Source organism: Dermacentor albipictus, chromosome 1 (genome assembly GCF_038994185.2).
Source record: "Dermacentor albipictus isolate Rhodes 1998 colony chromosome 1, USDA_Dalb.pri_finalv2, whole genome shotgun sequence".
In the NCBI taxonomy this organism is placed as follows: Eukaryota; Metazoa; Arthropoda; class Arachnida; order Ixodida; family Ixodidae; genus Dermacentor; species Dermacentor albipictus.
This window is the reverse complement of record NC_091821.1, coordinates 390,285,335-390,301,872: the sequence shown is the minus strand read 5'-3', so window position 1 is coordinate 390,301,872 and position 16,538 is coordinate 390,285,335. Positions and strand designations below refer to the sequence as shown.

The window sequence follows — 16,538 nt, the reverse complement described above, 5'->3', positions numbered from 1 at the left end:
TTTCCTCCACTGCGAATCAATGTTTTTCCTGTACAGATACCTGAACACTCTCCCAGCCCATTTACTTTCTTCCATATTCCTCAGCCGTTCTTCATACTCAATTTTGCTGCGAGCTTCCCTCACTTCAAAACTAGTCCAGCCCATATCACACTGCACCGCTTCATTTGTAGTCTTCCCGTGAGCGCCCAATGCGAGGCGACTCACTGACCTTTGGTTCCCGTCGATTCCTGATTGTACCCCTGATTTATAGCAAGCAACTGCATTTCCAAAAGTAAGTCCTGGAACCATTACACCTTTCCACATACCTCGGAGCATAGAGTTTCTAAAAATACCCTGGTATACTAATAGAGTTTCTAATATCGCTGGTATACTAATATGAAACTCTATGCCTCGGAGGACCTCGTACCTATTGTATCCCCATAGCGCTCTGTGCTTCATTATGGCTGCATTTCTCTTCACCTTTACTGTTATGGTTTTTTCCTGTGTTTCCATATATCCGTTGCCTTCGTTTATCCATATACCAAGGTATTAATATTCTGTTACTCGAGGTATTTCTTGGCCCTGTATCTCCACTGTCTGTTCACTGTTTTCATTGAATACCATGAACTGTTTTCATTGAATGTCGCGAACGATTGCAGCGCTACAATACGCGTGACGGTAAACTTACACAACAATTTTCTCAGACGTTGCCCAAGGAAGAACGAACCACTATGTAATAATATTTCTAACTTTTGGCTTCTCTCGCCAGGAGGCGATTCTGAAAAAGCCGTGTGCGTTTCTGCGTGTCCGTCATGTTGTTGGTGTGTTGCTTTCTGCTAATATCGCTGGTAAATCGTTTCGACTTGTTTAGTCACACTAACGTGAACAGACACTGAAGAAGTGTTGACTCGCACTGTTGATTTGATGTGTGTTTCTAAACGGCGGCGTCCTGTGACTTCGAGTGTTGTGCCTTGCGGCGTACATACTCTTGGCGAAGTGAAGCCACGAGCGTCGAGGGAAATCCACACATCGTGAGCGAGGTAGTATGTGTGAAAGATCTTGACGGTGGTTTAGGTGAAGTCAACGTTTTCGCTACTTACGGCATCTGCTTTTTTGACGAGGCTTCACCTTCACCTTGGTCAATGCGCTTTATTATCAGTGGATCGCTTTACGTTTACGAGAACTCAGAACCCGAGGTTATCGCGAAGCTGCGCCCCGCGGCAACTAGTTACATCATTCAGCATAATATCATTATCCTGCGTGTGTTCATAGTATAACGCCTGGCGCCGTTGTCATTCTCGATATTCTCACTTGACTGCGGTAAACGGCCGCACTACGGTACGGACGCACACTCAGCGTGGCGTCTGATACGGAAATGACCTGGCTTTAGCGTGTTACTCGTGTCGTAATTTACATTAAATGTGTATGGTTGGAAAACGTTTAGCGAATGCGGCAAACACTGGTTCAAACAGCAGGGATCTGTGCACTAGTCTGCGCTGCATGAGTAGCTTGTCAGTAAACTGCGGCGGTCACAATTATATTTGGAAATTACCCCAGTGCCTTTGCTCCGGCATGCATATCGGTACAAAAGTCCACATGTGGTACTTTTTGCAGCGATTGAAAGTTGCGCTCATTGCACGGAAGTTTAAATTTAGCTTTAATTTTTTATGGGTGAATTGCTTATGATTTTGTGCGCCTTGTGCGGTTAATAGAGTTGGAGGCGGTAGCACAGTCCATCGGTATACCACGGTCGTTTCTACACGCGCGAAAAATGTTACGAGTGGAAATAATCCTAGCCTTGGTGAGTTACCGGTAGGTGCGACAAACCCTCAGAATCAAGTTGCACGGTTGCCTGGACGACAAGATCACCGCTCGCACTGTCGTTTTCGGCGGCGTTCACTTCAGCTTCTTTTTTTTTATTGTGCGAGCTACCGTGCAGACGACGCCGTTCCGTACTTTCGCGCGAGCCGGCAAGGATGTGCTGGTAACGCCGAGCCGTTGGACCATACCCTTTGTTCCCGCGCCAGCAAAACCGACAACCTTCTCAAATCTCACGACGCGATGCGAGACCTGTGTCGGCGCTGGCAGGACGCCTCTGCCGCCGGTCTAGCATCGTCGCACTGTCGGGTCTGCCTGTGCTGTCACCGTCGCCGTCGAGGTTTCGTTCACAGACAGCATGGGGAGAGACTTATTCCTGCACCTGAAGCCAAGATTACAACAGCAAGTCGGAAGCGGTATTTTTACTATTGGTGCGAACAAAGTGCCGCACTCAGTATTTTATGTACCTTTGCCTATTCGTTAAGTAATTAGCCTTTTGCCTGCTTGTGAGGACGTATTAGTTATAAGGAATTGCATGGATGCAGTCACATTATAATGCGCTTGTAGTTAACTCGAAATGTCTAATGCATGCCATGGATCAGCCCAATTTCTCCCGATGTACGTCTACAGGGGTCATGGCCTATTGCAGTGCAGAGGGTGATACAGTAGACAGAAGGAAGCCTGTGAGCACGGAAAATGATGTTTAATAGGTATATTGTCGAGTTGTAGATTCACAACTCAAGACTATGTTGAAAACTGCCGTAAGAATTTAATGGCTTAAACACTTTAGAAATGACTGCGACAAAGGTGCGCGCCAAGCAAATTAAGCACCTGGTTACATTTGCTGAACTTCTCTAAGTGGCACTATTACCTTCATTCCTCTCTCTTCATGAGCGACACTTTTGTGTCATTGCTGTCGCTTGTGATTGCTCGTGACTTCAGGGGCATCTGATTTGCTTATATACTCGCCTACCTCATTGTATGTTTCATGTCAATGACATGATATCTGGGACAGTTGCTTGCTTGTCAGCAGTAAGTACAGCTGCCATTCATTGCATGGCAGGCTGACTGCAGAGCTGCAAGCTGTGCCCCTTTTTAAAAGCTCGACTGTGGTCAAGGGCTATTTCACATCTGTTTTTTTCACTCGATTGTCTTCCGTAACCTCATTCAGCGTTGTACTCTGACATCAGAGGCAGACCATTTTGCCATTAGCTTTTCAAGGATATTACTGTCTGAGCATGCTCATTGCCAGTAGCAGTAGAAGTAAACACAAATTGTTGGTAGGTGGATCTACTATTAGTGTTAGTGGTCAGATCGCATACTTGTAAACTGCATTGACAAAATAGACATTAGCTTTCCATTATAATTATTGCGAACCACTGCAGTACATGTAGTGTTGCAAGAAGGGAAAAGTTACTCTAAGTTATTGGTTAGTAATATGACTTTGCAGCTCTAGATCTAGTGAACAAATACCTAAGAATGTGGACAAGAGGACAGGCGCCTTAGATCATGTCGAGCATTGTGTGCATTATGTGCAAGATGTGCGTTCTGCTCTCACCTGTGGCACGTTATCTATTCTTCCACTTTTTCCCTTTTCCTTACTATTTCTACTCTTCAACTGAAATCACACTTAATTTCCCCTGTACTTCTCTTGGCTTTGTTATTTGCTTCATGTGCTTGTCACTAACAAAACTCAGCCCCTTGGTTCCCCTTCTTGTTCGTTGGTCCTAAATGTGTTTTGAGAGACTTCAGTGCTGGTGAAATAGGTTTCCTTTATATTTTCCATAGCTTAGATTGGTGTGACTAGCATCTATTGTTGATAGTAATAGTAATATTCGAGGAGCAGGACTCTGCTTTTTTTTTCTTTTTTTGAAGTTCAATGTAGAAAAAGAAACTTGGTACCATGGTTGGGTTTTAGGAAATAGTAGTCCTTTACTCATGGATGAAGCTCTGCAAGCATTATCTCCTGAGGCACCATAACACGTTCATCTTTGGTTGTTTAATTGGCAAAGTAAATTACAGCAGAGATTATCTGTAGCCTTTGCAAAGTAGTAAATTGGAAGGCTGACTTGCAGCTTACTTTCATGGCACATTTCCAACCTCCTACTTTTTTAGGTAGGCAGCCCTGTATACATGTCTCACCAACATGAGACTAGCAGTAATGTATACATGAGTATTTTTGTTAGTACAGTGTTGGTGCTTGCATTAATTCATATGTCAGTTTAGATTTTTCACTAAGACCCTAACTGAAACTTTCACCCACACTTGTACCTTTTTAGTGTTTCCATATGGAAATGGCTTTGCTCTTCTGCACAGGTAATTCTGATAGCTTACAGAAAATTTGGTCCATGTGGCTTTCCAAATCATGTGCACTGTCAAATTAATTCTGGCCTGATAATCTTTTTTTTGCTGTTTGAGTGTCAGTTTATGCTGTGCAATATTTTTATTTCTCTTTGTCGCTTCTCTGTGCAACTTCCTCTGAAACAAGATGCTGACGTGGTGTGCGTACAGTGTTTGCCAAAGCTGATTTTCTTCGCCATGTTTATGAGCCTCTTCCATTCTCATTTGTTGAATTTCTGTCTCACCAATAACTTGCACTTCAAGTAATCTGGATACAGCTCTTGCACATACATGCTTGCATCTTGCATTGCTTGTATACTGTATAAGCTTTAAGAGTAGTGGTGGCTACAGTTATCAGGCATCCTACTGAGATTTTCACGCAAAGATCACGATTGTGTACGACATTAATCTCATAGATATCTAAAGGGCTTGCAGGTTTGAAATTTTCTTCAGTTATGTGAAAAAAATTTGCCGCTAACTGGCAAAAGACCAGCAAGGTATCTGCTCCTTGTACACTTCTGAAGTTCTTTTTTTTTGTTTTTAATAGGATACAGTAACTCTGCTCACAAGTGATATAGCTTTAAGATAGCTCATCCTTTTGTACTTCCTTGTTGTTCCCCTTTTCCCTATGAAATTTAACAGACCTCTTTATATTATATATTCTAGAGGAAACTATTTATGGGCATCTTAATGCACTACATAAATGTTGCTGCAACACCTTGTAGAAAACTTAATTTCTTGTCACTTCATGGCTACTGATGGTTGTGCAGCACAGGGAATGTGCATGCTGGCAAATTGTGTTGAAATTGGTTCAAACATCTGACGTGATGCAAAGATGTAAACGGAGAAAAAGAAAACTGCTACGCTTGCTACCTCCATCATTTCGTGAACTGTTGGCAATATATATATATATATATATATATATATATATATATATATATATATTTCATTTTTGTGTTACGTAGTGCATGGCTCATCTTCCATCTCAAATGCTCTGGAAGCTTACATCCAAATTGCCGTGCGTGAGCTTGAGCCTGTTAGTGCCATTGTGTCACCATTTTACCATGGCTTGGTCAATTTGTCATGAAAAGGTCGATTTTTTTGTTATCAGCGCTTTTTTGCTGCGAGGTGGCATCTGGTCATAGTAATTAATGCACTACAAAAAAAAAAAAAGAAGGAAACTGGCATATTCGTTTGCGCATGTCATACTGGCAGCCGTGCTCAGTTATTGGAACAGTCAAGTAGCTGCAATAATAAATAACACTATGTGTTCTGGAACGACAGAAAGCTGAGCTAGTTGGTAAGGATTCATCATGCTAAAAAGAGGTGAGGCGTGCAGACTATACTCTTGTGTCCTGTCTGCACGCCTCACCTCTTTTTTGCTCTATGTGTTCTGTTTTGTTTAGAGTCTGTTGCAGTATAACAGCAGTTTCATTTCTTTTCTGCTAGCATGTGCTCGCTAGATAAAACACAATGACGAGTTCACTTATTAAGCATGCACAGACGTTTATGCGATGACATGTTGGTGGAAATATTGGGGATCGAACTTATGCTTGGCTGAGTGCTGGATTATTGCAAGTTGAAAAATTAGTTGAAAATGTAAAATTGCAGTTTGATGCTCTTCTCCGCTTGCAGAATTCCTGAAATATGCGCGAGGGGTCTTGGGGACGAAAAGCTTACATATTGTGCTTACTTCAACCTTGTGATACTCAGGTGCAACAAGTGTTGTGGTATATGCTATGTTTATGCAAGCTGGCTGGAAGCTTAGTTTCGTACGATAGTTTGCTAGAGGAAACTCTGGCTCTCTAGTGTCTGTAGGAGCTGCAAGCAGAGCAGTTCAGCCAGCATGGGAGTGATGGTTAGTCTGGTTGATCTTTTTTTGCCCCTTTATTTATCTTTTTGTGTTAGTATAGACACTTTTATCCAGGACGACAAGAAAGAGACAGTGTGTTTCACAATCTGACAGATCCTCCTCCCATGCCCCCACCCCATCTTCAGCAGCCAAGCCTTGGCACTGACAGCAGTCAGCTCCTGTCAAGTGGTCACACTGGCTTTCTCGAGTCTCCTCTCCGTGTGACCCTGGAAGTCGCCTAGTATCAGCAGTAGCAGTAGTCTGCCGTCCCGCCTTCTGTTTCTGCTCTTTTAGACTTTGCTATCCTAAGAAAAGTAATGCAAAGCTTTGGATTACACCAGAGCATAAGTAACAATGTGATAAGGCAGATGCACGGTGGAGAGAAAGATTAGATTTACTACAATGGGTGGCCGGGCAGTTGAGCAGTGAGGGTTGGGGAGAGATTGGGGGAAGCCTGATGCTGCTGTGCCCTAAGTTTAGAAGACGCGGTGGCAGCCGCAAAAGGCGGACTGCGTGTGGGCAGTGCGCGTGGTGTGTAGGCAGCATGGCTCCCCTATCCTGTTTCTATGCTGTGAGAAATGGCCGGATCGGTCTTGTGACATGCCAACGGCGCATCTCCTTCCCAGCCATGCAGGGTGTCCAGGTGACATCGTCACCGGCCAAGTCGTACACCATCAAGGACAGGATTGCCCAGATCTACTATAAGCATGGCCTTTACTGCTCCAGCCACCCACTCACACTCATCATATTTGCGATCTTCACCTTCATGCTGGCCTGGTAAGGCTGAATTTCTTCCTCTTTTTTGTTTTCAAGCAGTGCTGCTGTAAATTGCATGTACATATTAAAGGAGAAAAAAAGCATTTTGTACATGGAGGTAAACCTTATTAAACTGTAATTTCAGCTGTTGACAAATGGTTGTGGCTGTTTCCTGCTGGTACATTCTGCAGTTGTCAGAGTGTTTTTGTTTGCTTCGATGCGGAGGCCTTCAATGTATGTGTACAACTCGTAAAAAAATCAGTGTAACTGAAAGTTTTGGTGGTTGAAGTGGCTTCTGAATGAGACCATTTGTCAATGAAGCCTCAGAAAGCCAATTCATCTGTGCTTTCCTAGACTTCATTAACTGTGCTTATTTGCTAGTTACAAGTGTAGCATACAAATGCACAGTTATTCATTCTGCCAGTAAGGATGAGGATGACAGGGATGGTGGTCCTTGTCATGTTGCCCTTGCAGGAAGGCTTACGGTCATTCTAAATTACAAGCTGCCTACAATAATTCCAGTTCCTATTGAAAGCATGTTTCATAATTTATCAGATGTTTGTATCACAGGAAACTAAATATGACTTGGGGCAAAAGTTTGATTTATTATGAGAGGTATCATGTAAAACTTCTTTTCTATGCCTCCCCCAACAGAACATATTAACTACAATTGGTTTCTGAGGCATCAGGGACCCTGGTTGATGTCAATTGGTAATTTAGGGCTCCCTTTGTTTGTTTGTTTTCTCTCAATTCGTGTCAACGACATGCCAATATCAATGTTGGGAAAGTGTATGGCACTGTAGCCAATTTGTCAGCCATGTTGCTGAACATTCTTTTGTTTCTAAAATGCCTGAAAAATCATTATACCCACAGCTGATATAGGTCTATATTTCTTATTGGTAAAGAATAGTAAGGTTGACAATGTGTAATACATTTAAAGAAATATTGCTTTAATTCTGCTGTTATGATTTAAGGAAACTCGCACTTAATTTTTGTGATGCTGGCAGCACACTGTGTCTTTTATAATGGAGGTCTAGCTGTGTGCTGTATGCTTTTCTGAAGTTATATTTGTTGTTTTCTGCATATAGAAAGAAGCTAGCAGTAATACGTCTCACAGCTCTTGCTAGTCACAACTCTGGGTTTGTATGGGGCACATGGTGGCACTTCTGCATGTTAACACTTATAATCTTAGTAAATGTTATAAGTGAGCTAATTTTACTTTGAAACAGAACTTTCTTGCCTCTTCAATAATGCTTATTCATGCACTAAGGGTGTAAACCACCTGCTGCAGGCATATTGAGGTCTCTGCATGCTTTATATGCAACCAAATTGCCTAAATTGCCATGCATCAAACAACATTTTTAACCCTTTAACCCCCTAAGTAATTCCTGAGAATTGTGCCAAATTTCCAATTTTTTTTTTATGTAACCATGAATTTTTCTATGCCATTCTGATTCTGAAAATATATTTCTTGATTCTTGATTATGTTTTTTCCGGACTTCTACTGCCCTCTAATGCTAAAAATATAACCCAAAGCCAATTACTGACCGTAACTAGTCTTTGGCAGTGGGAGCGACACAGCATCGGGATGAACAAATGTGACTTGTCATTGGCGATATTAGCACAAATTCACATGACAAGTACAGCTCGGGATCCAGTGGTGCAGGCAGAAATTTATTTCTGGGGGTCTCCTCCGCCAACATATTCCCCTCCTTCATCTCTCTCTCTCTCTCTCTCTCTCTCTCTCTCTCTCTATATATATATATATATATATATATATATATATATATGTGTGTGTGTGTGTGTGTGTGTGTGTGTGTGTGTGTGTGTGTGTACACACACACACACACACAAAAGAAAAACTGTTGTAAGAAAGGGCAAAACCATTCCAAGATTACAATTGGCTTTAGGTTCTGTGTGGGAGTTACTAAAAAATATTTTTCTAAAAATTCTAGGTACTTTGTTGAATGAACACAGCAGTTAAAGTTTCTCTTTATTCGTGCTCATTTCATTTTAATTCCTGGTTTTCTAAATATAGTTATATACTTCTTTAGCTATTTGTGCCTACTAGTGCCTGTTAAATTAAGAAAACTCAAGTGATGCCTACTCTAGGGATCAGCTGCTGTTGCACGTGCAATATTTTAAGTGCTTCTCTTAAGCTCCTCATAAGTCAATGGGATTTTCAGTGCCGTCTCATGCTTCTCTTGAATGACATTTGTTGTAACATATGCCTCAGTCGGAAAATTTCATGCATTGTGCTTTGAATTTGAAGTGCACGTGAAAAGAAAGAAAACGTTGATGATAGTGTTTATTATGTGATAGGAGGGTGACCACAATCATTGAAAACGTTTAATTTTCAGGGAATTTCTCAGTGCTTCAGGGAAAAAACACAGAAATTCAGTGGAAGAAAACATAGATTTCACCCTTGATGCTATGAATCAGAGAAACAAGGGCCTAAAGTGTTCATGGTGAAGGTAGTGGTATACCAAGAAAGGAAGCAAAGTTTTCAACTAAACCTAGGCGTTTCACAAATAGTTGTCTTTTCTGATTTTGTGAGTGTGAGAGTGGCCAAATGGTTAGAATATACTGAAACGCAGGACCCAGTCAAATCTGATATATTGCATTCTACCTGATTGATAGGGTAGTGGTAGTAGTAGCTTTTGAGAATTATGGACTGGCACAGCAACTTGGAAAGGTATAAACCAAATTTCTTTTTTCCTTGCACCTCCAGTATCATAGAGTGCCTGGGAATTTTCATTGAACAATCTAAACAGCTGGGGAAAAACATGGAAAAAGTTGGGGAACATGAAAGTGTCAATAAAGGGAACACCCTGGATTAATGCACAGTAATCAAAAGTAAGCAGGAACTTCACTTTTCGTTCTTTTCAGAATAAAGTGCCTTCTACAACCTTAAAATTTGTGCACATGGAACGCTTATACCCTCGGCCTACCTACGCATATTAGCACAGAACAAGTTGAAATCTGATGTCTCCTTTAATTCATTGTGCTTTTGGCAGTAAATGAATTTGTAGTTTTTTTTTTTCTAAACCAACATAACGGTTCAAAGTTAACTTTCTTAGCATACATTCGCACAGTTGGGAGGTTGAGTAATCATACCATGAATTAAAGCTCTGTGCATGGTGTGTTGTGTTTCATGCTAGAGAATGATAGCAGTTGTGGCAATAAAAGAGCCTATCTTCTTGCTGTCTTTTTCACTGCTCACGAACTCTGAGCATTGTGCAAAACCTTGCTCAACAGAGAGCCTCCTGTCCTTTTGCTTTGTGCCTGTGACACAACGCTCTTGCTTTCTTAGCTTGTCTTCTTTTTCTCTCTCTGTCTTTCAGCTACCCGTTGTTGCACATCCCGCTACTGGGCAGCTCTTCACAGCAGTTTGCCACTCCGATCTCAGTCTACAGCGCCGAGCTCGATGCTGATTCTCAGAGAATTGGCCCTCGTTGGGTGAGTCGATACAGGGGCAACCTGTCCCTTTGTGTGTCTGTGTGCATCTCTCTTTTCAAAAAGGATTAGCCATGGGAAAATGAAAGCAGCCGGACAAGGGCGATGACAGCGTCTTTGTGCGTAGCTGTATTGCAGCTGTATTTCATTTTAATACGTTTCTCTGACAGGCTTCTCTTCTTCGGAGTTTTTGATTGTGAATGGGCCATTCCTCTACGCTTTAGTGATTGCTGACAGCTTGAAGCTGTTATTGGAAGTTAAAAGGTCAAAGTCAAGTACAGAAGAGCTTCCGGCGTCAAGTGGCGGACATTTCATTTGTGTAACATACTGATTATTACAAAAGGCAGGTGAAAAGTTCTGTGCATTCTGGCTTTTGCTCATATATGTCAAGTTCTACATATTTGTTACAAGATAGCAGTGGAGAAGCATAATCACATCACATGCACAGGATTGATGCTAGGCTGTGACCTTGGATTGCACCTCTGGTTTGTGATATGTGAGCATGTAAAAGTATTGCAGGCTTATCTAATTTATTCACAAAGGTCAGCTATTTCATGTCACAGCCTGTAGTTGCATTTGAGTGAGATTACCGGTTTCTGAATATGGGCGAGTATTCAGAGTTCTGAAATGCAGTTGTGCCTCATTATATCTAATATTCGTTACACGCTAGTATCGGGGAGGCACACTTCATTATAAGCAACAAATTCTTACGTCCGGGTTTGTCATGTTGAGGTTCAACTCTAGTGAATCAGGCGACTGTGGTTTGATTGGGTCCTTTAATTGAATGGCTGCTATTTTAAATTATGAACACTTTCTCAGATTGTCTTTGACTAATCTGCAATGATGTGGAAGTGAATGATGTCAGCAGAAATTGAAAATAGAAGGGTGACCTCCATGGCTGAATTGTGCATTGCCATGCCAAAAATGTAAAGCCAGTCGGCTTAATTATTTAGTTGTCTGAAAGATCTGCATAATACTTTGGAACTATTTGATTCATATATAATTTAACACCATCACTTTTTGATTTGTATTCAATATTGTTTCATCATTTTCTTACTGTACATCCATTTTGGTTTCGAAAATGACTCACAGTTTCCTGTTTATTTAGGTGTCGTTTTAGCAGCCTGTGCCTGCTTGTGTGAAGCATTGGCTGACCGATTGGTACCTTCCAGGACTGCAAAATTAATTATTATAGTGGCTATGTTGCTCAGGTAATTGATCTTGAGTCTTAACAAAATTGAAAATGGTTATGTCACACAAGGTGCCAGTATATGCTGAATCTCCATTCATGGTCATTCTTGGGAGAACTATTTCACTGTTTCAGCCACAGTAACTTCAGAGGAACTCCTTTACTAAATTGTTATTAAGCTTATGTGAGCGTTTTAAGTTTACTCTTTTACCTGTCACATTAATATTGTTGTTGGCATTAAAAGGAGAATGCTGTGTTTTGGCTGTAACAATTTAAATGATATCTTGAAGAGATGTTCCTTGAACTATCTGCTGAATAATTCATAATGTAACGACATAACCATTAAATTATGAGCTGCAAGAAAACTATTTGCTTAAAATTTTTGGCTTGTGCTTGGTGTGAAATAGCATGGCTGTCAGTTACAGTGTTCTCTCTCCCTGCCGAGGGGTATCTTCATTTTTAACATTTTTATAGTTCTTTACTACTACTTCTGGTGTGTGTGTGTGTGTGTGTGCGTGTGTGTGTGTGTGTGTGTTATTACATACCATTGACAGATGCTGAAGCGACAGGCCTCCATGAGAAAAATGATGAAGCGTCTGGGCTGTTGGCATGAGCAAGTGTCTTGCTTGCAGTCAGCCTGCAGTGTAAATACCGTGTAAATAGTCTCTTTTGTCTGTGTTTTTCCACATGTAACATTTTGGTGGAGGTTCGTCCTCGCCACGGAGCTTAGCAGCAGTCGGTACATAGAGCTGGTCAAGCTGGTGAAGAGACCGCATCAGCAACGGCTGTGGTTCATGAGACTGCTTAAGTCATCACGGTTGTCCACCGTCATGATGCTGGTGTGTTCTCCGGCCTGGAGGGACAGAATGTTGACGAATGGATCAAGTTGTATGAATGTGTCAGTGCTAATAACAGGTGGGAACCAATGATTATGCTTGCTAATGTCATCTTTTATCTCAGTGGCACCCTACACATATAGCTTCAAACGTATGAAGACAAAGAAAAGCTACGTGAGCTGCTTGGCGATCCCTTTGGATGCAATGTTGCCGCAAGAAAAACTCTTGTGACTTGTGTTCAGACATCTACAGAGCTGTATGTTTCATACATCCAAGACGTCTTGGCTCTTTGCCGCAAAGCTGATGACAAGATGTCTGAAACAGATGAATTGGCTAACATACTAAAAGGAATCATGGATGACACTTTCAACTTGCTTGTTTTTGGCAACGTCTCGACAATCGATGCCATCATAAAGGAATGCTGTTGCCTCTAACAAGCTAAGACTTGCCGTATCACGCACCACATCACGTGGCTGCCCAATACTGCTCTTACTGTGAGGATCGACCACATCAGTCCAGCACCTCTGATGATGTAACTTGCATTTTTCGCCACAAGCGTGAGGCCGCATATTTGCCAGCCTTTTCCCTGATGCTGCCTGATCTGCCAGCAACCACGATTGCTATGGTTCAGGTTAGTCTCAGACAGGAATTTTAAAACATGAGTCTCAATGCCGTGTGTTCGTTGACACAGGCCAATGTTCCCCAGTTCTCTAGTGGCCCTCCTCGTCTCCGGCAGTCCTTTTGCACCACATATCACAACCCATTCTAATGGTGTACACCTGATGACAAGCCTATCTGCTTTCACTACTATTGCATCGTCCACATTGTTCATCACTGCCGAAACTGATTTATTGAGTGTCATTGTAGTTCACTACTTTCTACGAGGGTCATTCATGAAGCCTGTACTGCAAGGGACACGTGATAGGTTGTGACACAAATACAGAAACTTCTGGTTCCTGCGCAATAGAAGCATTGCATGCTGTACATAGAACCTTTCAGTCTAGTGCCATTGTCTCTTCCGCTGAGCAGCACTGACCCTTCATGTGCATTACTGTTCCTTGAACAGTAATGCGCATGAATACACATGACGGTGGCTTGGTAGTTAAGGTGATCAACTGCTGATTGCAAGGTCATGGGTTTGATTCCCATCTGCTGTGGCTGCATTTTGGTGGCGGTGAAGGGCAAAAATGCTCGTGTACTTCGATTTAGATGCATACTAGGGAACTCCATGGAGAGAGAGAGAGAGAATAAACATTTTTATTAGGTAACTGCAGCTTTGGAGAGGCGTCCTCATTCCGAATGCCTTGAACTCGGGCTGTGTCCTGGGCCCTCGCAATCAACTGTTGCTGATCCTCGAGGTCGGAGCTGGCCAAGGCTCTCTCCCAAAGCTCATTGGTGTGGTAAGGGTTCGGAGGATTTAATGGTGCCTCTCTGCAACCCCCTACTATGTGCCTGAGGGACCCGGGCTTTGTGCAGAAGCGGTATTGTGGAGATAATTGTGTAGGGGCTACGAGATGATTTTTGGTTGGGTGGGGGAATCTATTAACCTGTAGAGCTCGGAGGAATCGCTTTTGCTCTCTAGGTATGGACTTGTGTGGGGGTGCATATGTTTGGCGAGTTAGCTAGTGTTGTTTGATGTCTTGGTACGTGACTAAAGGGTGCATGCGCTCGGGTTCAGATTCCTCGGCGTCGGCTCGGTGGGTCATATCTCGTGCCACGTGGTTGGTGATCTCGTTGCCAGGAATTCCGTGATGTGCTGGCACCCAGATGATCATGTCTGATCTCGTTGGTGGCCTTTGATTAATGATCTTGAGCCTAGTGGTATGAATTCTGCTGCTAGCAAAGTTATGGCACGCCTGTTGGGAGTCGGTCACCGTGACTTCAACCTCTCTTTGGGAAAGCGCGAGGGCTATGGCCACTTCCTTGGCTTGGAGGGGTTTGTTTCGGGTGAGCGAAATGCTGCTCCAATGTTCTTTTTTGACGACTACGGTGGCTGCTGTGGCTGCATGTCTGGGGTAAGTCCCCGCATCCGTGTAGGCTGTAGAGGGTATTGTGGAGTATTGCTTGTGTATGGCCAGGGCCCGGGCCTTCCTCCTCTGTGCCTGGTGCACTGGGTGCATGTTGCGAGGTAGAGGACGTACGGTGATGTTGCTCCGGATGGCATGGGGTAAGCTCACAGCCTGAGGCAGTGGATGGCTGAGAGGGGCAGAGAGCCCCAGGCATAAGGGGATGGACCTCCCCGTTTCCGTAACCGCCAACGTTGTTTGCTGACTGGGTAAATGTGCCTTGATCAGCTCCCCGGCCGTGTTGTGCACTCCTAATCGTAGTAGGCGTTCTGTGGACGTACTGATCGGCAGGCCCATTGCCTACTTATGTGCCTTTCCAATCATTGCGTTGATTTTCTTGAATTCTGTCGTGTTGAGTAGTGCGTATAGAATAGTGTAAGTTATTCAAGACACGACGAAGGCTTGGACATGTTGAAGCATGTCCGCCTCCCCCATGCCTGTCGCCTTGGTTGTTATTCGCAGGATCATGTGGGTAGCTTGGACTGTGGTATTCTTAAGCTTGTGAATTAATATTGTGTTGGTGCAATTCGACTGGAGAACTATTCCCAATATCTTTATGCTCTGAGACGGAACGGTGGTGTGTCCCTCCAGTTGTATCTCGATAGTGGGCAAGTCGGATGCGTGCTTCTTTCGCAGTGCGACCAGGAGTAGCTCCGACTTTTGGGGGGGCGCAGCTGAGGCCGCATGACTTAGCATAGCTAACCACATCTGCTGCTTCCTGCAAGCGGCTCTACATTGCCCCGATGGACTTTGTGGATGACTAGATGGTAATGTTGTCGGCATATAGGCCATGTCGGATCCCCGGAATGTTATCGAGAAGTGGCGCAAAGCCTATTAGGGCGATATTGAAAAGGAAAGGGGATAACACTGCAGCCTGTGGTGTGCCGTGCTCGCCCAGTAGGAAGGGGTTTGTGACTTGGTCCCTGACCTGTGGGATGGCTTTTCTATCTGAGAGGAGATCTCTGATATAGGAATGCGTCCTGGCCCCACAGCCCAGCATGTTTAGCCTCTGTAAGATTGCTGTATGCTTGACGTTATCGAATGCCCCTTTAAGATTTAAGGCGAGGATAGCCGTGGGGGAGTTGCGTGTCGTTGGTACAATCACCTCCTCTTTCTGCTGAAGTAGGATGTCTTGAGTTGAGAGGTGTGGACGGAATCCTACCATCATTGTTGGAAGTTTCCCCGAGTTCTCCAGGAATGGTTGTAGCCGGTTGAGAACGATGTGCTGTAGGAGCTTTCCTACACACGAAGCGAGAGAGGTCGGTCATAGGTTCTCAATGGCTGGTGGTTTGCCTGGCTTCGGTATCAGATGAACCTCGGCCATTTTCCAGTTCTCGGGAAGGTTTCCTTCCCTACATACTTCGTTAAGATGAGCGGTAAGCTTTAGTAGCGAGGGGTTTTCAAAGATTGACAAGTGCTTTATGGGTGATTTGGTCCATTCCCGGGACTGTGTGGTGTCTCAAGCCCATTATCGCCGCTATTACTTCATTTAAATGAATGTCCTCATCTAGGAGATCGTTTGGGGTGCTGGTGTAAAGTGACAGAGGCTCCGATGGCTGTGTGGGGAAGTACTGGGCTTTGGGAGTCAAAAGGAGGTCCGCCTGGTTTCGTGGAAATCGGTGTATTACTTGGGGCGTATTGTGGTGGGATTCCATTTTGCTGCTGGCCGGGTTGATTAAATACCTCAATTACTTCCACGTCTTCGAAGTACTCAGTCTTCCTCTCAAGCTGTTGCAGAGGGATAGCCAATTTTCTCAACGTAGTGTGGTGGGATGTGTATTCTGCACCCTCTTGTGTGAGTAGTGCGATTCGCCTCTTGAGCTTGCGATTTAATCTTTGCCTTTTACAACGCTTCAGCAGGCTACACTTGGCTTCCCACATGTGGAAACCACATGGATTCTTTGCCATTACTTTTTGTTGCATGCTGGAGGAGCGCTTTTGTGATGTTTCTCATGGGATCAAGGGCTTAGTGTAGTAGCTACAAAAATATGTTATCTGACTGTGCTCAATGTATTGTTGCTTCTATGGAAACTAGTCTTAAGCGACCTTGTTGAGTTGGAAAATGTATTAACGAGGAAAACATAGGAGAAGCACTGTGTTCTCGTTGTATCCATGGTAGTGCTCCATATTTATTTGTCTAACCACGTCTATACAAGCAGTTTGCAACTATGTAGAAGGAACAAAGGCAAAATAAAATACTGTGGTCTCTTTTAATCAAGTTGTTCTAGTGTACTGAATTAGCACCT

At 43.4% G+C, this 16,538-nt stretch overlaps 1 protein-coding gene across 5 annotated transcripts in view; it reads left to right on the top strand.

Moving 5' to 3' along the window:
- The first annotated feature begins 741 nt into the window (after positions 1-741).
- The window catches only part of SCAP (SREBP cleavage activating protein), an 87,166-nt gene continuing 71,369 nt past the window's right edge, over positions 742-16,538 (top strand). Inside the window, exons 1-3 of one of the 5 annotated variants that reach the window (XM_065446930.1) lie at positions 742-1,019; positions 6,616-6,766; positions 10,090-10,204. In XM_065446930.1, the coding sequence (XP_065303002.1) occupies positions 6,618-6,766; positions 10,090-10,204 (264 nt within the window). In that variant the 5' untranslated portion in view covers positions 742-1,019; positions 6,616-6,617. Of the gene's footprint in view, positions 1,020-1,809; positions 2,229-6,615; positions 6,767-10,089; positions 10,205-16,538 lie in introns of those variants that run through there. The other 4 variants (XM_065446939.1, XM_065446927.1, XM_065446915.1 and 1 more) reach the window with 4 other exon arrangements.